This window comes from Lepidochelys olivacea (genome assembly GCF_965140295.1).
Source record: "Lepidochelys olivacea isolate rLepOli2 genome assembly, chromosome: 15".
Lineage (NCBI taxonomy): Eukaryota > Metazoa > Chordata > Testudines > Cheloniidae > Lepidochelys > Lepidochelys olivacea.
In genome coordinates this window covers 4,104,512-4,128,314 of record NC_140425.1, presented here as the reverse complement: position 1 = coordinate 4,128,314, position 23,803 = coordinate 4,104,512, and the positions used below count along the sequence as shown (strand labels likewise).

Below are 23,803 nucleotides of genomic sequence, written 5' to 3'. Positions count from 1 at the left end.
TGCAGGGGAGTCAGCCTAGGGAAACCCTGGTTTCTCTCCCCCTTGCAGTGGGTCTGTGTGTCACACCTGGGGGGCTGAGCCTGATTCTCAGTGAATTGCTCCTCAGGGCTGACCCCTACCTGAGGGCTGGAAGTTGGGCTGGTGCTGAGCCTTGATTGCCCTGGGGAAGTCCCTGTGTAGGAGGAATCCTAGGGGGGCCGGTTCCACCTGGTTTAAGGCCTTCTGTGTTGCTCTGTAGTGTGAGGGGCCCTCTGTCCTGACAGCACTGTTCCGATGTGGGCCTGGGCATTCCAGGCTGGCCCACATTAACCCATGTGCACTTGGTGTGTTGGCCCGGGGCCCGCACCCCAGGGGAGAGAGCCCAGAACTGAGCGGCACTGCGACCCGTACGCCAGCTCATAACGCCACTGACTCAGAGTGGCCTGGCCCCTCGTCTGTTGTGGATCAAACCCGAGCAGCACTGGGCCATGTGAGTGCAGGGAGCGATGGGGGTACACACAGTTGCTGGGCGGCTGCATGGGGACCAGCCACTCTAGCCTGGGACAGCAGCTAAGCACTGAGATGGGGGCGGGCGCTTTGCTGGTGAAGGTCCAGGCAGGTCCTGGGGGTTGGGGCTGAGTTGTTGGTGGGCTGTGGGGTGAGTGGACCCTTTGGGGGCATGAGTTAGGGAGGATCAGGGGGCTGGGGAATGTTGAAGGGTGGTGGGGATGGTGGGAGCAGTGGGGTGAGTAATGGGAGATGTTGGGGACTGCGGTGAGTGGGGTGTATGTCAGGGCTGCAGGGATATGTGGGAGTTAGGGGAGGGTTGTAGGGGGATACATGTGGAGTGGGAGGGGCATTTGGGGGCCTGTGTGTGGGGTGGGGAGGGGGGCATTCTGGGGTCTGTGGGCAGGGATATATGTGGTGAGTGCTTTGCTATCTAGTTTATGAAAGGTGAGGGGCCCCCCAATTTCCATATTACTCGGCCCCAAAATTCCTTAATCTGGGGCTCCCAAGGCATCTATCCCATAGTGCTTAGCAGTGCTGCTGGGAACAGGGGGCTTTGGGGCTGTTTCTAACCAGAGCGCACTGCATTGTGGGATGGGGCGGGAGGGCCAGCTGATGAGGGTAGCTATGGCAGTTGCAGTTTCCCGGGACTGCTGGCAGTTCTGGGACAGTCGAATCCCAGCCCAAGGTTTCGTCCGCAGCAGTGCAGCCACCTGGCCCGACTGGTGCTTGGAAGGAGCTGGGGCATGGACAGGAAGAGCGGCGAGGTCGGGGCAGGCAGTGGGGTTTTGTGATGCTCTCACCTGGCATGGCCCGGGATGGGGAGTCTCACTCACTGGGGAGTGAATGCTTGCGGCACAACCAGAGCTTGTTAATGCTGCTCTCCAAGTGCCACCCCTGCGCCCTGCTCCGCTAGCCCGCTCCTGGGCCTGCGCGGGGCTCGGCCTCGGCACTTGACATCTGCAGAGACAGCAATCAACCCTCCCGACTCAGTGGGGAAACTGAGGCACGGGGCAAGGCCTGAGCATGGTGAAAGGTTGAGTTGGTGTTAGAGCCAGGAGTGGAACACTGATGTCCTCAGCCATCTGGCGGCTCCTGGGCTGGGGGCTAAGAGGAGCTGTCCTTGAATCCAAGCAGTCTCCACTCGAGAATCTAACAGCTGCCAAATGCCACTGCTCCCACGTGAGGCTGGGTACTTCCTGATTCTGGTCAGAAGCAGAAATGCAACAGGGAAGCAGTTTGCCAGGGTTTTCCCAGCCAGGCTGCAAGCAGGAGGGCGTGGTGGGTGCAAGCCTGCTCTCTTGTGAGCTTTCCGCCCTGGATTCTCTGCTGAGAGATTTGCAGAAGCAAGTGAGGGCAGGGGTGGGACCTTAGAGCTCCATCCCTGGGGTTGCGCCATGCACTCCCCTAGAGATGAAGCAGGGATGGAACTGTTCATCTGACCCTAGAGGGGTCAGCCCTTGCTGCTGGGCCTGTACCCAGGGTGTTGGGCATGGAGTCCTGTCCTTATAGTAGCAACTCTGCTGGGCCCCCTTGACTTATCCTACATGACAGCCCCTGCTCGGCAGAGCTTGCAGTCAAAGCCCAGACACAGTGGGTGGATGAGACACCCGTCCTCGCGGCAGGGCCAGCAGCAGCTGTGATAGGATGTGCATACCTCCTAGCCCGTTAGTTGTAGTGATCACCGCTCTCTGCCTGCCCAGCCATAACCCGGGAACCTCCAGCTCCTCTCTTTGTTGGCAGTGACTTTGCTTAGTGTATTCTTGGGCGCTGATAAGGCTTCGGTGGGATGCGGTGCATTCTGGGTGCTAGGGGCTTAAATGGATGCCAGCTGCTGCAGGGCATGTTTGCCGGGTGTGGGGTGTATCTATGGTTCTTCTCTGGCCCCCATCACCACTGTATCAAGCACTTCACAATCTATAATGGATTTATCCCTACACCCCCCTGTAGGACAGGGCTGTTCTCTCCAGAGTACAGAGGGGAAACGTAGGCCCAGAGAGAGAGATGCCCTCCAAGTCACACAGGGAATCTGTGCCAGGTCAGGGAATTGAGCCCTGGTCTCCCAAATCTCAGGATAGCAGCCTAACCACTGGACCATCCTTCCTCTGAGGCCTGGGCTGGGCCATGTAATACTGGGTTTAAGGAAACCATGTCCCAGCTGCTGTTTCCTCCCTCAGCTCTGCTCTCTGCTGGTGTAATGAAGCTGCCTGGAGTTAGGAGAGACACACTGATCCTGTCCGGCCTGTTGCCTGGGAGTGGGGAATCACTGCAGAATTGGGCCTTGCAGCATAGGCCGGCGGGGTTCCTTCCAGTGAGGGTGGGTGCTGGTCATGTGGCTAGTATGAAAGGACGGAGGGATACAGAGCAACATGCTTTCAACCTGAGGACTGGGAGAAAATCTGTCTGGCTGCAGATCGAGCTGCTGGGTCCTGCCTCCTGTTCCCAGCCGAAAGCACCATGGATCCTGTTGATTCCCCACCCGATTTCATTCGCTGCAGGGTTGGGGAGCAGCCAGCCAAGCGACCGGAGTTGCTCCTTGTCAAGTGTTTTATAGTTGTAATGGTGGGTTGTGCGTTTGTGCTGATGTCCCTCTAGCAACTTCCGGCCTTGCGGGGGGATGGCTGGCAGGGCTAATCGCAGCTGGGCTGCGGCAGAGGCTGGTGGCTAGCGGTGTTGGGGGTGTAATGGCATTGTGCGTGCTGCGGCCTCGTGCTGGCCGCCCACAGACGCTGTTGCCACTGGTGTGTGTGTGCCGCTTTTGCCAGGCGTGCAGCGAGTGCAGGAGGGCTGCGCCTCTCTGCCGTGGGGAGCAGAAGCGCAGTGTTTAGGGAACGGGACACTGGCTTCCCATTGCCCAGGCTAGATCTGCTGCCTCTTGGAATCCACCTGGGGGCTGGGTAACGGGACCATGAGGCTCTGCCCCGATGACGAGACAGTCATCAGCCTCCTGGCTCTATGGTGATGCGACGGCCACCCACAGGTGGTGGCAGGCTTTTCTTCTGGCCCTGCAAGCGACCCTGTGGAGCTCAATGCTGGCTGGCAGTCTTCCTCCCCTACTCCCCACGAAGGGCCATCCTGCAGCAGGCAGTAGGCATAGGAACCTGCTGCCAAGGGGGAGCGCCTGGCGTTGCTAAGTGGGGGTGCCCTGAGGCCTGGTGGGAAAGAAGCTTTCTCTAGCAGGAGAGGGCGCTGTGTCTAGTCTGGGCACCATATTTGCAGCTTCCCTGCCAATAGGCATGGAGAGGAACCTCGTGAGGCAGATGAGGCGATCTTGGCCTTCAGGAGCAGGAAAGGGCAGCAAACTCTGGTCGTCTAGTGAGGGCCTCAATTTATTTACTCCACGCCTGGCGGTAGGGCTCTGCTTTCCCATCTATTTCGGTGTTCGCTTCAAGACTTCCCCACTTCTTGTCTCCGCACCAATTTAAGATGTTTTCCTTCTCTAAAGGGCAGGGTGAGATTATAGCCTTTCTACCAGCCAGTGGCTGCTGGCTCAGGACCCGGCAGCTGTGTGCGGTAGGAGCTTGCAGCTGCTCCAACAGCAAGTTCGTACGAGAGTCTTGGTGATGGGGCAACTGGAGATCCAGGAGCATGGTCGGCACAGCCGTGCTAGGCCTGCATGGGGTTCTGAGGCCCTACACAGACTGTCCCGCTGTGCCCACCAGCCAGCCACAGTGGGCCACTGGCGATGCAAGGTCCCTGGGCTGGAGTGTGCTGTTTGGGTCATGCCCATGGGGCCCCGTGTTCCACTGCTCCAAGGGGGCTTCCACTGAGCTAAGGAGGCATCTGGGCTGCTCTTGGCCTGGCTTCTGGAGGACTGACGCACAAGATCCGTTCCGGACTTGGTGGGGTTGGGTCAGCTCCAAGGAGGGCACGGCTAGCGGGGGTACAGGAAAATGGTGAGGGGGCAGCAGCAACACAGGGTATTGCCCCAGGGACACCCAGCAGCCTTGGCTGTCCCCAGGCCCCATGATCGTGGAGTGCACTGCAGCTGGGGAAGTCCAGCTCTGCGCTGCTGCCCCACAAGAGAGATGGGGCAGTTTCCCAAGTGTCAGTGCAAGAGAGCAGACTGGCAGTGCACAGAGAGGGGCGAGGGCACTGAGGTGGCCATGGTGAGAGATCGCTGAGGCCTCTGCTCTCTCCCTTGAGCCCTTTGCGGTGGGCGCTAGGCCGTGAGCACTCCGGAGGCTGGACTGAGCCCCAGCAGCTCGAGCAGGCATCCCAGCTCTGCTTATGAAGGGGATGGCTGTGCTGGGGAGCTCCCCTCGGGCTGGGAGCCCAGAGCCTGGCAGCTGCATTCCAGCACTGGCTTTGGGTCTGATACAGCCTGGAGGGAGGTGGGGGGCAGGGGGCTAGGGAGGGAGAAGTAGAGGAGGGGCTCGGAATGAGGGAAAGGGACGTTGGAGGAGACGGGAGACCCAGGGCTGGCAGCGTGATTGGAGCAGCGGTGCCCCCAGCAGACAGCACGAGCTGAGAGTCTGCTCGTGTGTCCATTTCCATTTGCTGTTGGTGAGCCCTGAAGCCCCGAGGAGGAGGGTGTGTGTGTGTCCGGATTACTGAGACATCATTTAATCAGAGCCTTGGTGAGCAGGAGGGGGAACCTGACCTCCCCTGACTCCCTAATCTCAAAGACCTTTTTAATGTAAACCCTTTCCCTGCCCCCATTCCGCGTTAAGTCTCCAGCTTGCTGGGGTGGGGGGTGACCTTGGAGCACACTGGGGACTTCTGCTGCGGTGGCCACTCATTGGCTGACTTCTTTCACAGGGGCGGGGGGCGGGAGGTCTAAAGGGGTGTTTGCTGTGCGATGATGTGACTGCACCCCCAGCCCAGGGTAGGGGTCTGGGAGGGAGTGATCCACCCCCAGGCTAGCAGGAGCGATCAGAGTACGGCTGGCTGCAGGGTTGTGCCTACGGTGACCGAATGGGGTTTCAATGCGTCCCTGCCCGTCTGTGTTCCCAGAGGAGATGTGACCACACTGTTGTGCTGAGATTTAAAGAAGCCTCCTCCAAGCAGAGCCGGCTAAATACATTTTTCTCTGCTTTGTAATGACCAGCCGTGTGACATGCCCGGGGCTTTTATGGGCATCATGAGAAGTGGGGCGGAGCGTGGAGCAGAGAGCAAGCTTCCTGCAGGAGGCTGCTTCCAGTCCCAGATCTGTGTGTACAGACCTCGCGACAGCCCTGACCCTGTGCGTCTGCTCATGCTCGCTCCTGTTCCAGTCCTGAGAGTCTCAGCAAGCAGCAGCTGGAGACGGTGGCGTTCTCTGGTGGTTACCACAGGCAGTGGGAGTCAGAACTCACTGCACGGACAGGTTGCAGCCCCACAGTGCCTCAGTTTCCCCTGTCAGTAAAATGGGGATAGTACCTACATTGCAGTGGGGGTTACAGAGCCCACGCGATGAAAGGGGAGTATTACTGTGGAAAGGGGCAGTGTGACTGATGGGGCAGAATGCTGCCCCTGGCAGGCTGACCCCGCGTCCTTGTTACTATGGACAGAAAAGCCCCGGGCGCCAGCAGCACCTGGCATCGCTGTTCTGCTCCAGGAAAACCCGATGTCTGACAAGAACGCTCTCTTGCTGCCCAGCCTGCACTGGAGTAGGTGGAGTGCCTCAGGTTCGCAGGAAAGGGTTTGCTTAGTCTCCTGTCCCAGACCCGCTTGGTAATCCAGCGCAATGCTACTGGACTGGAGAGCTGTAGGCTTGCGAGGGATCGGTTGGGGGCTCCAGAGGGGAGTTGGAGAGCATGTGCTGGGCCCCGGGAAATGACACATGATGGAGTGGCAGCCAGTGTCTGCTTGGTGAAACTGTAAATGCAGCATAGGCCATAGGGAGCTCTGCCCTGCAGGGCCACTGGCCACGCACTGTGCCAGGCTCTCTTCAGTGGCCTTCATCGCTCTGACCATGCAGGGACTCCAGCTCAGGCAAAGCTACAAGGGGAACCAGCTCCGCCACCCGGCCTCAGCTGACTTGCTGGTGATGGTGGGGGGGATTAGAGGACTGAATGGAGAGGTTTGGGGTTGGAGGGACAGAGACAGGTAGAGGGAAAGGAAGAAAGGAAGGGTTGGGGGACTGCAGTGAGGTGCTGTCCGAGTCTGGAGAAGCCTGGATCTGAGTTCGGTGGGTCGGACCCATCTGTCAAATCTTGCCGTGAGAGGCGCACTCCTGGGCGTGTCGGTGGTCCCCGAGTATTGTCCATGCGGTGGGCCAGAGCACCTCAGTGCTGGGCTATAATTGATCTGTATGTGCTTGATTGTCAAACCCTGTGGGCTCAAAGGTGAGCGCCTCACTCTCTCTGGGCACCTCACCGAAGTGGCGGGGCTGTGAAAGGTGCTGAGCATTCAGCAGCTCCCACTGGCTTTGGTGGGACGCAGCGGGGATCCGGTTTTGTGAAAATCAGGCTGCATTTGGTTAGGTGCCTGGCTGGAGCTGGGAGAGACGCACTGATCCTGTCCAGCCTGTTGTCTGGGGGGAGGAATCGCTGCAGAATTGGGCCTTGCTGCATAGGCGGGCGGGGTCCTTCCAGCGAGGGTGGGTGCTGCTCATGTGGTTAGTACGGAAGGATGGAGGGTTTAATGTAGAGCAACTTGGTTCCCTGAGGACTGGGAGAAAATCCGTCTGGCTCCAGCTCAAGCTGCCTGTGAGCTGTGTGGTAGCACTCACTGAGTGTCCTGGGTCTGACATCTTCACCTGAGTGTCTGTCTGAAGTGCGGGCGGGGGAGAGTTGGTCCAGACCTTTTGTGGGGCACGTTCTCCAGATGAGCTAAAGCTGCTGCGGTTTGCTCAGCCCCTGTGCGCGCCCACTTTTCAGACCTACATTAGATGTTACGTTCTTCACCGCCTCCAGGTGAGGAATTTGATTCTGATTCGTGCCTCAAGCTCTGGTAATCTGTTACCAAACTCTGCCTACTAAATGCACTGCTCCCAGATCGTCACTTCCATTTACAGCTGGCGATCACGTTCCTCTGTGCTTCCTATTTTCATCTGTCAGCTAGTGTTGCTGTGTGCTGTTAAAAGGCTGCCATGACCTACCCCAGAGGTGGCTGCATTATGGGGATGGGTAAATTCTTCGCTGCATGGTAAAGTGTTTTTTGAGCTGAAAGGCTTTGATTTATAGAGGTGTCCTAGAAAGCCCACCAGGTTGTGGGCAGAGCGAGGCAGGCTGCTACGTAATCTGTGCCATAAACTTTGCTCGCTCTCTCTCTCCATTGAGATTCAGACATGTTTCAAACTGCCTTCCCAAATATAGCCATCAGCTGGCAGCTGCGTGGCTGGGGAAAGCAGAATGGAGAGTCCGTGGGTGGTAGGTGGGGGCAAAGGAAGTGGTGTTAGCGGGATAGCTGGTAGCGTGGCACTGGAAGAAGAATGGTGAGAGAACAGCAGAGCCGTTAACACCCTGCGGATAAACACAGCCCGCTTTAGCAAGCGGCTGTGGAGTGAGGGATCAGGACTGTGACCCAGGGCCTGCAGCTCTACCTGCCTGTGTGCTGACAGGTTGCTGCAGAGCTGGGCGCGCTGTTTGGGGCTGGGGGAAGCCGTGCCCAGCCGTCACAGGAGACTTGTGCCCATTTACTGATGAGGTTAACCGGCTGTCCGCTGACCGTCTGCCCTGGATTCTGTTGGAGGAGGCTACGGTCGTGCTCTCCGCTCCTAGAGCGTCGCTGTGGCTCCAGTGTGTTAATGCATGGCTTGAAATGACGGCATTGCCTGCGTGAGCAGGGGACTGGACGCTCCCCTCTTGGAGGTGCTTTCCAGGCCTGTGTTAGCCCAGCTGGGGGTTCTAGTCCCACCCCTGGACGCTGGCTCCAGTACCGGATGCTGCTGCTGGAGATGTTGAACCCACCTGCTGTTTGCAGGATTGTCCCACCTCTCTCAGGGTGACCATCAAGCAGCACTCACATGTCAGGACATAAGAACAGCCAGACTGGGTCAGACCAAAGGTCCGTCTACCCAGGATCCTGTCTTCGGACAGTGGCCGGTGCCAGGGACCCCAGAGGGAATGAACAGAACAGGTCCTCATCAAGTGATCCGTCCCCTGTCGCCCATTCCCATTCTCAGATGTCTCTGAGCCCGGTGAGGTGAGCCGTCCTGCTTTCCCCTTGCCCCGAAGGACGGCTTTGCGTCAGTTCCTCCGCCTTAACCAGGTGCTTCCTGGGGTAGGGAAGGTGGCAGGAGTTTCCTGTCCCCAGCTGAGCCACAGTCTCTCTTCCTGGGGACTCTCTTCCTCTGGCTGAGTCCTGCAGGTGACTCGGGCTCCTGCTGCTCCTCTCCCACCTGCTTGGCTCCACAGTGCTCCGACGCTGGGCTGATTGGTGCCCTCTAAATACATTAGATGCTTTAGGAAACTGGATCCTCCATAGCTGGGATCTTTGTACTGGGGGTGGGGGAGGGACAGTTCAGAGCCTCCCCCTCAATAACTCCCTTGTTTGACAAGTGCCCTGTCACAACTGCTGTCGTCCCCGTCCCCCCCGCCTTCCCCACTCTGTGCTTCTGGGCTGAGACGTCCAGGACCGGCTCCCCTCTTCCACTGCACTCTTAGTGCCCTTTGCTTTGGCATGGAATTCACAGCACCGTCGGGGGACGTGTGTGTGAGTGCGTGCAAGGCCCCCTTTCCAGTGTGGGGTCTGATCACCCTTGCCTTGGTATATCCAGGTTGCCAGAGCAATCAGTCTGGTGACCTGCATGACCCTTTCCCTTCCCCCTGCTCCAGCAAAGTGGACAATGGAGGCCAGGAGAGCTGTGCTTGTGAAATCAACCCATCCTGACCCTTTAAAATCCTTTGCACCCTGCTGGCTGACTCCCATTGAATAGCGCTGAGTTCCTGTAGAGCGAGCCTCCTTCTCCCTGCAGGGCACATGGCGTTTTACAGGGCCAAGACGATGGTGCCAGACCCTGCCCTCTGGTGCTGGAAACCATCCTTCTTATTGGGTGCATCTTGCTGCTTCCCCACACTAGCAGCTCCTCTCTCCCCTTCTGCTCTGCTGGCCCCAGGGGTCCATTCAGTCTGTGCCACCCTGAGAGTGGCTGGGAGGGAGCTGGGTACCCAGGGCAAAGTGACAGTTCCTGGGCTTCTCTCTTTCCTTCTGTGCTCTCCCTTTGCAGTGAGTCTCATGCCCTTGTGGGGGAGGAGGCGGGTTTAGTGTCTCTGCCACGTGGAAGTAGCTAAATCACTGCTTCCCGGCAGCCAATTGTACTCTGAGTTTGTCACCATGAAACCTTCATTAAGCTGGAAAAGGTACTCTGGATTTACAGCATGGAAAGTGTGACAGGTCTGGCTCCTTCCCCACCTGGCGAGACACATGCTGCACTACTGAGAAAGCAGCCAGCTCTGGGGTGGAGTGCAGCACACTAGTATGCGTGAGGGTGACCACTCACCAAGGTCACTGGGGCCTGTGTGGGAAGAGCCACGAGCTATTTAACATCCTCCAGAGCAGCTGGTTCCTCTGGCATCAAAGGCTGAGGGTCTCGGCTGAAAGAGTCCCAGACAGGAAACTGCCTATGACTTCATGTGGGAGCCTTGGCTGAAGGGAAGGAGTCCATGCTCCCAGGGGTCTCCAGCCTGGGGGTGGCGGTACTAAGCCAAGCCCTCAGGGGACGAGTATCTCTTAGGCATTCAGGCTCTTGCGCCTGTTTGTCTGGGCACCCAAGTGGTCCTCGCCTTGGCTCATGGCTTGCTCCTCAGACTGTCAACAACCTAATTTAGAAGCATTATGGGCTCCGAAGGGAGCCCCGTCTGGCTATTAGACCTGAGCAAACACGGTAACTGGCTCAGGGCGGAGGGCAGCCCCTAGAATTGGCATTGAACCGGAAGTTGCAGGTAGAATTCTGCCAGCACGGCTGAGTCTTGCCAGGGTGGGGGCAGTAGGGCCAGACCCCAGTGATGTTCCCATGTACTTCGCACCCCAGATGCTGCCAGGGGGTGGGGGGGGGCTGTGAACCTTCTGGCTAAGCAGATCTGCATTTGGGGGTTGTGACACACCCCGCCCCCCCCCCCCCGAACGTGCTGGGAAATCCAAGTCCAGTTGTCACTGCCCCAGGTCAGTGGGCAAGTGGCTGGGAATGGGAAGCGGGTGGTAGTGGGGAAGAACCCTCTTCTTGGGACTGAAGTGAATGATCCCGAAGAGCTGCAATCTAGAGGGAGGAGGGCCCTGGTCTGAGTGGAGCTCCCCAGAGGAGAGGAGGACCGATCCCACTGTGTTGCATCAGCCCTGCTGCTGAGGTGGTACAGAGGCGCCCCCCACCCGCCATGGGCCCTTCCTCGCTGCTGAACTTCCTGGCTTTGTGGGACACAAGCTGCCCCCTGCGTTAATTCATACATGGTGCTGGGGCTAAGTTGTAGCTGCCTGCGGCCAGGAGGATTTTGGTCCCATTTGATCTGAGTGGTAAGAAATCTGTTTTGTGTTACATGTCACAGGGCTCCATCCCCCCGTGTGGAAGATGACAGCAGACTTCACCCTGGGTTCTGGGATCTGTCTCGAAGGGTCTATAAATACCAGCCTCTCCCTGACGCTCTGGCTCTGGCCCGGAGCCGACAGCTGTTGAGGGCCAGTCCCCATGGCAGTGCTGGGACGCTTGCCTTCCCGGAGGACGCCCAGCCAGCCAGCAGTGCCACATGTGTGGGCTGAGCCGGCTGCAGTGTAATTCCGTTGTGGAGAGGGAGGGCTGGGCTGGGGGTGGCCTGGAGCCCCACAGCTCACCGCCTCCAGCTGCGGCCCTCTGCAGCACGGGGGATTAGATGGCGCTTGACAGGGGATTTTCTCTTAATTTCCTGTGTTCAGCAGTGAAGCTTTGTCTATCTAGGTACTCGCACAGCCGCCCAGTGGCCTCCCTGCACCTGCCAAGCCTTTAAAAATAGGACAACAACAGTTTCTCCCTCCCTTCCACCTTGCTTAGTGCACCATGCTGAAACTGACAGGAAAGCTACAGCCTGACCTCTGCTGGGGTTGCCCTGACTTCAGCAAACCGACGGCAACCCGTAGTACAAACCGGCAAGGGTGCTAAGAGCCAGTTTGTAGCAGCACATCCTGCCCTGGTTTCAAGCAGCGGTAACCTTCCCTGGTGCACAGGGTAGCATTAGCAGGACTCTGCCCTTCTGCCTTGGTGCAACTAGATCCGCTACAGGTCACTGGCTGGAGGCTCCGGTGTAGACACGGCTGTGGTCCGAGAGCTGAGTTGGTTTCTGAATTCAGCAAAGCTCTCTCCTGTTGCGGGGAGCCCTTTCAGTGGGGGAAGTGCCAGACAAAACTCCCCCTGTTGTTCTAGTGGAATGCAGCTGTCACGGTGGTGATCAATCAGCCCCATGGTGCGCACTTCCATCTGGAGGACAGATGCTCCCCCCTCCCCATATAGGCCAATCTGGGAATGGTTCCACCAGTGCTCGCAGTAATTCTACACTGGGCTGCAGGAGCGGGGCAGCAGTGCTGGCTGTTCCTCCCCCGCGGGAACTGTCCCTCCCCGGTGCTGAGCTCTGCGAGCTGGGATTCCAGATGGAGGAGAGGTTTGCAAGTCCTGAGGCGAGAGGGACTCCATAGGTCCTGTCATGTCTCACTGGAATGCCACGGGCCCTAGCATGACAGTATGGAGTCAGGCTCAGTGCTTTGCATTGCTAATTAGCAACAAAATCCCTTTGCTCCGTGTGCCACGATCTGCTCCCAAAGGGTCGTCAGTTTCTGGGCAATGATGGTTGCTGTCCCTTACATTTTCCCAGGGGAAGCTGCACCAGGAAGTAGTGGTAGCCAGGGTAAATCAGAGAACCTGCTGCAGACACTTGATGGCAGGCTGTGTTGATTGAGACAGAGGCCCTTCCTGTGGTGGGATTGCTCAAGTTGCAGTGGGGGAGGTTTAGTTTGGATATTAGGAAAAACTTTTTCACTAAGAGGGTGGTGAAACACTGGAATGCGTTACCTAGGGAGGTGGTGGAATCTCCTTCCTTAAAGGTTTTTAAGGTCAGGCTTGACAAAGCCCTGGCTGGGATGATTTAGTTGGTGTTGGTCCTGCTTTGAGCAGGGGGTTGGACTAGATGACCTCCTGAGGTCCCTTCCAACCCTGATATTCTATGATTCTTATCTGTGTTTTTGTTCGAACTCAGCCCATTTCCTAGCTGAGTGATTTAGGTAAACTGCATCTTCCAGCTCAAAATCCCCAGGTACTGGTGGTTGGGGCACTTTAAAGGTGACTGGGCTCATCTGCCTGAGAACACTGCACTTAAACCAGCGCACTTAAACTGCTGCCAGCCCCTGTGTGGACACACTTACTTTGGTGTGAGTGCCTTATTTCAAGGTAGCGGGAGTCAATTATGGATATGTTTAAAGCTAACTGAAAGCAGAGTGGCACCAGTTTGCACTAGTCTAGCTAAATTGATTTTACAGGATTGCTGTCCCCATGTGTTCCAAAATCCTGAGCTGGGGTCTCCAAAGCCCCTGAGGTTGTCTTGAAAGTCATACAATTATTTAAATATTGTGGCCTGTGTCTTTGCCTCCTGGTTTGTGGAGCCTTTGGGTCACATCCAGATCACATTTTCAAGCTTTTTCTCCAACATGCTGACATCTGGAAACTTACATTTTTGTTTTATTAACTGGAACCTGAGATTCTCATGTAATCATGGGATTCCAGGAGCTTGAGTGTTAAGTAAATATCAAATACGGTGAGACCTTTGATAACATGGCAAGAGTGGCCAATACTGGATTGAAGCCTGCGTGTAGACAAGGCCTTTGTTAGCAATACAGCACCTGTTGCCCTTTCGGACAGCATCTAAGTGCTCAGACTGTGTATCTTCTGAAATTCTCCCAAAAAGCAAAAGCAGGAGAAACGAGCAATCCTGTCCTGAGATCTCTAACAGCAAATATGAGCTGAACGACCCTATCATTATCCAGCATGAAGAAGCTGGAAAAATCCAACCCAATTAAAAGAATCATTTGCAAGCCACCGTTGAGCGACGGAGCAGTGACCAATGTGGCTGTGGTGAGTAGTAGCATGGAGAGACCAGATTGGTTGGAAATAGATCGATTTGTGGCTGGGGATGATTCCTCAAGACCGTTAAAGCCTGGGGGGAGGGCGGAAAGGGAATGAAATGGAGAGCTGGATCTCCAGGAACCTTGTCCCCACACAAGCCTTCCTGGAACTCACTCCTTTCGGCTTGGCGTAACCAAGGCGTCCAAGGGTCACCAGAGCTAATGCATCATGGGCAGTTTTCATAAAGGAGGCGCTAGACTTTGCACAATGTGTCCATTTCCCATTCCTGGCTGTCCCTGGCTTGCTTGGCTGCCTTCCACCTGTTGTGAGGTTAATATTTTTTGTAACTCTTTGTTCAGGAGCAAAAGAGCTGAAGCTGCAGGATCTCTGCCTTTTTATCTGTTCTAAACTTGTATTTGTGTGCTGGGTTTGGCTGCTGAGCACTTTAACCTTGGCTTCCTCCCTCCCTGCTGGTGCTCGTGAATGGGCCCTGTGTGTGTATGTGAGAGAAAGTGTAAGTGGTGGGAATTAGGGGCACAATGTCTGTGCTGCTGTCCAAAGCAATTTGTATGAGAAGGCATGGAAAGTGCTGAGCATGCTTGCCAGGCTCCCAAACAACAGATGCAGTGTCGTCAACTCTACCATGATTTTTTTTTTTAAGTGCCAGTCTCCCAATATTTGATGCTTTACTTAAAGCCCCAGCTCCTGGAGTCCTGTGATTACTTGAGACTCTCAACTTCCACTTAAAAGAAAATTAATATTAAATAGCCCCTCCCAGCCCAGTTGTGTAGATGTTCTCTGAGTCTCTGCTTGTGTCCTGTCTGTGTAAGGGGGTGATAGCCCTGTCTATGCCACTGGGCTGCTGGGAGGGTGAATCCATTCAAGGTGTTGAGGTAATGGGGGCTCCGATGTGCCCCTTGGGTCACTAGAAGGTAGTAGATTTGTAACCCTCTCACGCACCATGGCTAACATGGGCTCCCTGGTACAGTGACAGCGCTGGGGTGGTTCAGCACGGGATCACCGTGCCCACGCCAGGGTGGTGCAGCACTGCTTTGTTTGCTTAGAAGAACTCTCTGTCCAAAAGAAGGTGGCCTGCCAGCCTGGGTCCTCCTCGCCCGCGGACTGAACCCAGAGTCCTATCCAGGCAAGCTGAGAAACCCGACCTGGCTCCCTTTCCTCCCTGGCACCACATCCGCAATCTGCTCCAGGTCTCCGAAATCAGCCTGGGTTACTCCCGCCCAGGGCCTGTAGCCAGAGTCACTTGCAGGTGGGTGCGGGGCTGTGGCCCTCCTGGGGGTGCTCGTGGCTTGCTCTTGATGGTGGCTCCGGGTGTCACTCAAGAAGACAGACTCTTGCTGTGTATGGCTGGGAGTCCGGTCACCTCCCAACTCCCTTCGGGGGTGGGACTAGATGACCTCCTGAGGTCCCTTCCAACCCTGATAGTCTATGATTCTATGACCTCCTGGTTCTGCTGTGGGCTGGGGGTTCATCTCCTGTATGTGGCACTGACCCTTAATATTTTAATTTCCTCCTTCTCTTAGGTGCGAGAGATTCTGGGCTGCTGTACCTGCCCCTCTCAGTTTCCCATGATCAAAGTCTCAGAGGGTAAATATAAAGTGGGAGACTGCAACGCGCTGATCTTTGTTCGAGTAAGATCCTCCACAGCCCCATTTCCTTTCTAACCCGCCCCATCTTCTCCCCACACCCCTGCCTCTTCTCTGTCGAGGACTAGCTGGTCCCCAGCAATAATAGAATGCCAGTCTCCCTCCTCTCTTCCCTAGACATCGCTATGAGAGGTTGTGGGCATGGGGGGCTCTGTTGTCTAGTGGCCGGAGCAGAGGACGGGAGCCAGGAATTCCTAAATTCTAATTTCGGCTTTGCCATGGGCTCGCTGGGTGACCTTATGGCAAATTGCCAGTCCTATGAGCCCAACAATAGGGATCCTAATACCCAACCCACTTCCTGGGGAGAGGCTGTGAGGGTTGGTTAGTATCTGCACCGCACGTAGCAGCTGTCAAGTGCTCCGTATTACTGTTCTGCTCTGGTAGCTGCTGGACTAAGGGGGATGCCAGATAACGCTTGAAGTTTTGTCTTTGTCATGGGATCTCTTAGCCTGTCATAATTCATGTGGTGGTTCTTTGCTGGCCACGATCCCCTGTCCTGCTAAACACTTGATTTGCAGTAGTTGGAAAGGTGCCATTGGTTCTACATGGCTAACCACATCCAGGTTTATTTCCTCCCCAGTGCTGCCCAGTATTGCCTTTTTGACTGGCATTAGAGCTTGCAGTGATGCTGAGGGTGATGTGGCTTGGGGGCAGCAGGAGAAATGTTAGCACGCTGGGCTTGAGTGGCCTGTTTCAGCAGCTTGGAATAGAGGAGATCACAGGGTACAGGCCTCTAAGGGTTCTGGTGCCATGCTGCCTTCTTGGCATGAGCAGAGCTCTTCACAGCTGATGGCCATCAGAGCTGGCTGGGTTAGGGCTGTACAGACCCAAGCCTCACGATGCCAACCCAGAAGGGGCCTGCACTCTGGCAGTCCATGCCTAACGTGCCAGGAGAAGGCTGGCCGCTTCTCCCATGAGGCCAGTCCCCTTCCTGCCTCCATCTCCACACTTCATGGGCTGGAGTGGGTAGGTGCGTTGCCCAGCAGGAACATTATCACAGCTCAAGGTCACACACACAGTCTGTAGCAGAGCTGGGAATGGGCCCTAGATGTTCTGAGTCCCAGCTCAGGGCCGGAACCACAAGAACCCAAAAGCTATGCCCGGCCCCTGCACATGGATACAGAGTATCAAAGGCAGGAAGGGCCTCTGGAGGAGTTGGGATTCTGGACGTAGAAATCAGCAAACCCCGTGCCCCCTCCCTGTGCCTCAGTTTACCACCTATAAAATCAGGATAGTGACATTTCCTTTTTCCTGCCCCTTGTTTTGTCTGTTGAGAGAGTATAATCTCTGAGCAAATACCCACCCTGTACTACGTGTGCTAGAGATCCTAACACAATGCACCTGCCATCTCCAAGACAGCCAAGAGCTAATGCAATACAAATAATAAGTACTAATTTAGGGTTCATTAAATAACTTCTCAAACTGGTAATTTTTTAAATAAAACCCTCTTTGCATTATTCACAACACCTGAAATTATTAAACCTGTGAGACTATCCCAAATCTTAAATACTTCTCTCTCCTCCCCTACCCCCACCCCTGGTTTTTTTTGCCCTTCAGTTTGGATGAGAAGAAGAGAGTGGTTAGTGTCTTGTTCGGTCAGTTTCCTCCCATGCATTCGCCTAGGCCAGTGGTTCTCAACCAGGGGTACTTCGAGGTCTTTCAGGGGGTACATCATCGAGATACTTGCCTCAACAGGCTACATAAAAAGCACTAGCAAAGTCAGTACAAACTAAAATTTCCTACAGTGACTTGTTTATATTGCTCTATAGATTATACACTGAACTGTAAATACATTTTATATTCCAATTAATTTATTTTATAATCCTATAATCAGTAATAGTGGCCATGACACTTTTGTATTTTTATGTCTGATTTTGTAAGCAAGTAGATTTTAAGGGAGGTGAAACTTGGGGCTACACAAGACAAATCGGACTCCTGCAAGAGATACGGTACTCTGGAAAGGTTGAGACCCCCTGGCCTAGGCTGCCACACAGGGCAGGTATATATTTATGTCAAGAGTCTTCATGGAAACTTTTGAACCGCCATGAAAAACTTTTCTGTTAATATGGCAGAAACCCTGATTTTTGAGGCCTAAAGTCCCTAGCTTGGGGTGTTGAGTCACACGGTAGCTTGATCTTCAGATGGCTGCTACCTGTCAGAGTAACTCTTGTCTAGGATTTTAGCCACTGATGTATCTGCTCTGGTCCAAGCCCGCATCTAGCGTAGACCTGATTTGCTTTGATGGCTAAAATCCCACTGTCGACAAGACCGTAGTTATCTCTTTCAAAAAACCCAAAGCACTTGACAGAGAAAAGCTCTTAGAGAAGGGGAAACAAAGTTACAGAGGGATTAAATGACTTGTCCAAGGTCACACAGCAGATCAGTGGCAGAGCCAGGGATAAAACACAGGCCTCCTGACTCCCAAGTCCAGTTGTCTGAAGCACACTGCTTCCTATCTTTCTCTTTCTATCTCTCTCTTTATCATAGAGGTCTATAAAATCTTGAGTGGTGTGGAGAAAGTAAATAAGGAAAAGTTATTTACTTGTTCCCATAATATAAGAACTGGGGGCCACCAAATGAAATTAATGGGTAGCAGGTTTAAAACAAATAAAAGGAAGTTCTTCTTCACTCAGCGCACAGTCAACCTGTGGAACTCCTTGCCTGAGGAGGTTGTGAAGGCTAGGACTATAACAGGGTTTAAAAGAGAACTGGATAAATTCAGGGAGGTTGTCCATTAATGGCTATTAGCCAGGATGGGTAAGGAATGGTGTCCCTAGCCTCTGTCTGTCAGAGTGTGAAGATGGATGGCAGGAGAGAGATCACTAGATCATTACCTGTTAAGTTCACTCCCTCTGGGGCACCTGGCATTGGCCACTGTCGGTAGACAGGATACTGAGCTGGATGGACCTTTGGCCTGACCCAGTATGGCTGTTCTTATGTTCCCCCATCCCTCCTGTCTCAGTGTTTCCTTTCCAGTCTCTTCTGTCTCTTGATACTGGTTCTGACTGTGTATAGGTTTAGATCATCACTACATTATCTTCTCACTCCGTAATACATGGGCTGAGAATGACTAGCCTTTCTTGTAGTTAAGGTACCATGCGGGCTCTCATTTCAAACGGGATTTCCATTTCCTAATCCCTGGGACTAGTTATTCGCAAATCCACCATTGTATCTCTGAGATCACGGCATGCCCCATCCCAGAGGGGGTGCTGAGCTGTTTGGGGAGGAGTTGAAATATCTGGGCACCTGCAGGATACGGGGTTGCAAATTTCCCCTGGCAGTGAAATGCCTCCCACCCCACTGACGCATTTAACGGGGTCTCCTAAGAGTGGACTCTTGGTGTTGCAGCACGTAGTACAGCCAGGGACATCTGGAGTGAGTTTAAGGGAGAGAACTAGGCTTTGAGTGACCCCTGTCTTTTGGGGTTTGGAGAGCAGCTGGCCCTCCCATACTTGTAATGCATCCTGTGTGCTGCAGAAACAAGTCCACTTACGCAGTGCTGGTTCATTGGGGACCCCGTTCTTCAGGGAAACAGGGTTTTTGGCCCTTGAAGCTGAACTGCAAAAGTAACATGGGTAGTTTAAAAACTTCAGCTCTAGCAATTCTGCAGATTTGAGAGCTGCAGCTGCCCTTGCACTCGCACTAAGTATTTGCATCTCAAGTCCAGCAAGTCCCTATATCGGGGTTCATGTTGGCCTCCCTGAGCACCGTGGGGTTTGAAGACTGGAAGGAAGCGAATGGTGTACCAATCTGTAAAACGGAAAATGGGACAACTCTGGTAATTATAGGCCTGTCAGCCTGATGTTGCACCCAGCCAGGTAATGGAGTGGCTGATACAAGACCTGATTAATATAGAATTGAGTTTACAGATGACACAAAAATTTGGGTTAGTCGTAAATAATGATGAGGACAGGTCACTGGTTCAGGGAGATAGGGGCCAGAGAAGAGCCACGAGAGTGATTAAAAATTGGAAAACCTGCCTTACAGTGATAGACTCAAAGAGCTCAATCTATTTAATTTAACAAGGAGAAGGCTAAGGGGTGACTTGATGACAGACTATAAGTACCTACAAGGGGAACAAATATTTAATAATGGGTTCTTCAATCTTGCAGAGAAAGATCTAACACAATCTAATAGCTGGAAGTTGAAGCTAGAAAAATTCAGTTTGAATATAAGGTATAAATTTTTAAGTGAGAGTAACTAGCCATTGGAACAATTTACCAAGAGTTGTGGTGGATTCTCCATCACTGACCAGTTTTTTAAATCAAGACTGGATGTTTTTCTAAAAGCTCTGCTCCAGAAATTATTTTGGGGCAGGTCTCTGACCTGTGTGATACAGGAGGTCAGACTCAATGGTCCCTTCTGGCCTTGGAATCTATGTATATTAGCAAATTTGCAACCTTCCTGAGACGTAGGGAAGTATTATTCCCCTTTTGCAGATTGGACCTGAGACACAGAGAGGGAAGTGACTTGCCTAAGGTCATACAAGAACTCAGCGGTGGAGAGCTGGGAATTGAAGACCGATCTGCCGAGTCCCAGTTCTGTGCCTTAACTACACGACCTCCTTGCTGTAGGTGGCCCTAGGTCCTGTTGCTGCAAAGTACATGTAAACGCAGGTCTCCGTAGCTACGTATGGGGAGGATTAAGAAGTGCAGTCTAGTGGTGAAAGCTCAGGACTGGGAGTGAGAGCCTATGGAGTTTTGTGCCAGAGCTGGGATTTGAAAACCTCTGTGGCTTTGAGCAAGTCACTCGCTCAACTACTCACCTTGTACCTCAGTTTCCCCATCTGTAGAACAAGCCTAATGTTTGGTATAGTGAATGGATGGTGGGGAGTGCCAAGCAGGGTGACCCTGTATAACAGTCAGTCGCAAAGCTGCTGCTGACAGCTCAGCGGGAGTTACGACCAGCCCTCCCCACAGTAACTGACTGTAATAGCCCAAACAGGATGGGGATTTCCAGTGAGGAATGCATGGCAGGAAGCGAAATCTTGAACCAAGCTGTTTCCTCCACACCCTGAAAAAGACCAGGGGAGGATAGGTGTAGTAACACCACCGTGATCAGGGATCTTTTCCTTGAGACTTTAGGCGTTATTTAAACGAGAGCGTTACCATCCAGCGAGGCTAGGTGTTGGTGGGTCTAACAACCTGTGCTGTGATCTCATCCGATTTCACAAGCTAAACAGAGTTGGGCCTGGTCAGCATGTGGATGGGTGACCTGGAAGGGACCCCCAAGTGGTGCTGAGGTGTCAGCATTGAACCAAGGCCCTGTTACGGTGTTAGTGGGTGCTGTGCTGTTCGAGGTGCCAAGAGGCAGTACAGTCTGCAGGACTCAGGAGGTCCTAGGTTCTAGTCCCAACTCTGCTACTCTTTCGCTGCGTGGCCTTTGGCAAGTGAGGGAAACTGAGGCCTCTCTGTAAAGAGGGGACGGTAATAGTGCTGTGACATAGGCAAGTATAATTCAGGGTTAATTAGTTCAATGATTATAAAGTGCTTTGAACATAAAACACTATAGAAATAATCCCTGTAGTGCCCCAGCTAAATTCTAGCTTGAGTCATCACATTCTACCTCCCTAAATTCCTGCTGCAGCTTTAATTGGATACAGCATTCTGTTGCACTTCCTGTTGTGCCGTGTTATGTTTGGTTGCTGTGCGCTGCCAGGTTACACCCCAGAAGTGGCTGCATATTTGCAGTGGATGTAATGGTTCCTCTAAAGTCTGACTGGTAAAACCTGACGTAGTAATCCTGTAAGCAGTGAGTTAGTGCTTGCTTGGAGAGAGAGGGAGCAGTGTGGCTCCGAGGCAGGCATGGGTGTGCCAGCTGGCTGAGCCACAGTGACCCTGACGGGCGTTGTTTCTTTGGTGCCCTGCCAGGTGCTGAGAAGCCACGTGATGGTGCGAGTAGGTGGTGGATGGGATACCCTGGAGCACTATCTGGACAAGCACGATCCCTGCCGATGCGCTTCCCTCTGTGAGTGTGTGGGAAGAGGACTCGTCCCTTCCAGCAAGTTACCAGAGGGGCAGGGGCCAGAGAGACTCCCCCACCCCATGCTCACAGTGCATGCCAGTCACTTTCACTCCTTTCCAAGGGAGCCTCATCTGTGGATGAGTTTTCTTGGGACACTGCAGCAGACCCTTCTACCACCCCGAGTCCCTTTAGTTGGTTACTGCTCCTTGCACCTTGCTCCTCCGAGCCTACAGAGGCGAGCCTGGTTGGCCCATGCTGGCCTGAGAGGAGAGGACCTTGCAGCGCTGCAATAGCGACCCCTCGTGACTGACCGTTGGCCTCCATGGCAGAGGCTCTGGTCCCATCAGTAGTACCAGCTCCTTCCCAAGGCTAGTTCCCTTTCATGCTCCCTCTGTTCTCTGGGACCAGGGCTTCGTCTCTGGCCCAATCCTGCTACATGTACAGCTCTCCTCATCCGCTGGGGCAGCGCTGGAGGATCGAGCAGGACGAGGTGATGGGGAGGCAGCAGGAAGGCCCAGCGGGGAAGGGAATGGCTGCCTGTTAGCAGCCGTCCTGAGGGAGGGTCATGGGGAGTGTGAGGAGCCCATTGATCCCGGCCAGGCCCCCGTGAGCTCCGCTGCAGTGTCTTCCCTGAGCCGACATGCTGATGACTGTGTTCCCTCCACAGCGCATCGTCTAATGCAGACACGTGCCCTGGGCGTTTCCCCTCAGAAGATGGCATCTCCTAGCAGCTTCTCTCCCAGCCTCCGAGCTGCCAGCCCCAGCTCCCAGCGCCACTCGGAAGGCATGAACCCCAACCGGCCCATGGAGACCCTCCGCACAGTGGATAAGCGGCTCTCAGCTGGTGGGGACTTGACCCAGGCCAAGATGGACCGGTCTGGCCGTCTGGCCAGGGGAGCAGGAGATCTGTCTGTCCAATCAGACTGCTCGCGGCAGATCCCCAATGTGGCATCGCATGCCAGGCAGGAGAAGCTGGAAGGGCTCCCCCCAAGGGCTGGCACAGTCCCCTCATCTGGCCAGAGCTCCTCCAGTCCCTTGAGGACCTCCACACCACTGGCCCACCGTGACGTATCTGAGCCGAGAGCTTCAACCACTCTCAGGTAGCATGTGCCAGGCGATGCCAAGCAGGCCCTGCGCCCTCCACCCATCTCTGCATCCTTAGGCCACCTGACTTGGCAAAACTTAGGGGATCTGGGAGAGATGGCTCTTGGTGTGTTCATACCCAGGGAATGGAACAGGGAAATGCTTGGTAGGGAGGTGTCCTTCGATGTCCCCGAGTTGGCAGAGGCTGTGGGTGTGGGCAAGGTGCAGGTTATGTCCCCAGAGTACAGACGTGGCTGGGGATCTTCTCTCCCCCTGTGCAATACAGCCAGAATTCACCCCCTGCCTTGCAGGGCAGTGAGACCCACACATGGCGTGTCTTGGGACAGGGTGCCCCCCAGCTCCTGAAGGTAATAGACTGCCACCCTATTATGCCACGGGCAGACTCGCACTCCCCATCTCTGTGCACTGAGAATCCCCTGCACTGTCCTGGGGCAACTGGCTCTGTCCCTCCCTAACCCTGGGGCATCAGGGGGCCTTGCTCCCAGGGGTGTGTCTGGGCCCCAGCCTGGCACTCTCAGGGGAGGAGCGATGCAGCATCTCCAGTCTTCTGGGCACGTTTTGCTGCCAGCCCTGGAGGAGGGGCTGGGGCAAGGTGGGTGGGGGTGACATGGTGGCTGCCCAGCCACCCCAATATTCTGGGGAAGATAGGGTAGGTAGGGGTGGGGTGGTTACTTGAGGGAGGGGGGACTCCAGGCTCCTTGTAGGCAGGAGGGTCTCTGTGTCAGAGGGGAAAACCAGCCCCGCTCCCGCCCCAGTCCTGGGGGTGGGTGTCACGTCCTGCCCCTCCCAGAGGAAGAGTTCCTCCTTCCCCAACCAGCCTGCTCAGCCAGCCGGCCACTGACTCACTCCCTGGGAACCGCTGCAGGATGCGGGAGGCGAGCAGCTGCCAGCCACCGTGGCAACCACTTCCCAAACTATAACAACTTCTTGAGGCCAAGCGCTCCCCCTGGGCACCTTCCAGCCCCGCGCGGGCTGCTGGGGAAGGGAGGGGCTGTTGGTCTCTTGAAAGCAACATGCTCTGACCCTGTGGGTCTGGCTCCTGGGCTCTTGGTGAGGCTCCGCTCGATCCCGAGGCAAGGCAGAGACGTCTAGACCCAGATTCAAACCTTCCCTGGATGTTTGGAACTGCGCGTTGAAGCTCCCCGGGTGCGTTCTCTCTTCTAGCCCCCCACGTGGCCAGCAGGAGCTGCCTGCCCCCCTTTGCTGCCCCGACCATCATTCTCTGCTCCCCTTTTGAGCAATGAGACACCCCCTTAACTCAGCTGTGCGCTGAACCAGGATCACCCTCCTGCCCCCTCCATGTCTGGAGCTGGCAACTGCAGGCCAGTTTGCCCCAAAGAGAATCCCATGGGACACTCCCAAGGTGCCTTGCTCTCTAGGCCAGTGGCTTTCAAACTGCGGGTCGCGACCCAGTCCTGGGTCATGGCATGTCTGGCACTGGGTTGTGGCGGCTCCGGTCAGCACCGCCATCTGGGCTGTTAAAAGTCCCGTTGTCAGTGCTGCCCGGCTAAGGCAGGCTAGTCCCTACCTGTGCAGTGCCTGCGGGTGAGAGCCGGGCAGAGCCGCTTGCATGCCTCCGTCTAGGAACTGGACCTGCTGCTGGCCGCTTCCAGGGTGCAGCGCGGTTCTCACTGCCAGGACA

General features: G+C 54.9%; 1 protein-coding gene across 4 annotated transcripts in view; it reads left to right on the top strand.

Annotated features, from left to right (window-relative positions):
- Nucleotides 1-23,803, top strand: part of GAS2L1 (growth arrest specific 2 like 1) — a 35,855-nt gene that overhangs the window by 4,825 nt on the left and 7,227 nt on the right. For 3 of the 4 annotated variants that reach the window (XM_084648990.1, XM_084648991.1, XM_084648989.1), the window contains 3 exons: nt 14,971-15,078; nt 20,964-21,060; nt 21,725-22,157. In XM_084648990.1, the coding sequence (XP_084505116.1) occupies nt 14,971-15,078; nt 20,964-21,060; nt 21,725-22,157 (638 nt within the window). The remainder of the gene's footprint in view (nt 1-14,970; nt 15,079-20,963; nt 21,061-21,724; nt 22,158-23,803) is intronic. The other variant, XM_084648992.1, reaches the window with a different exon arrangement.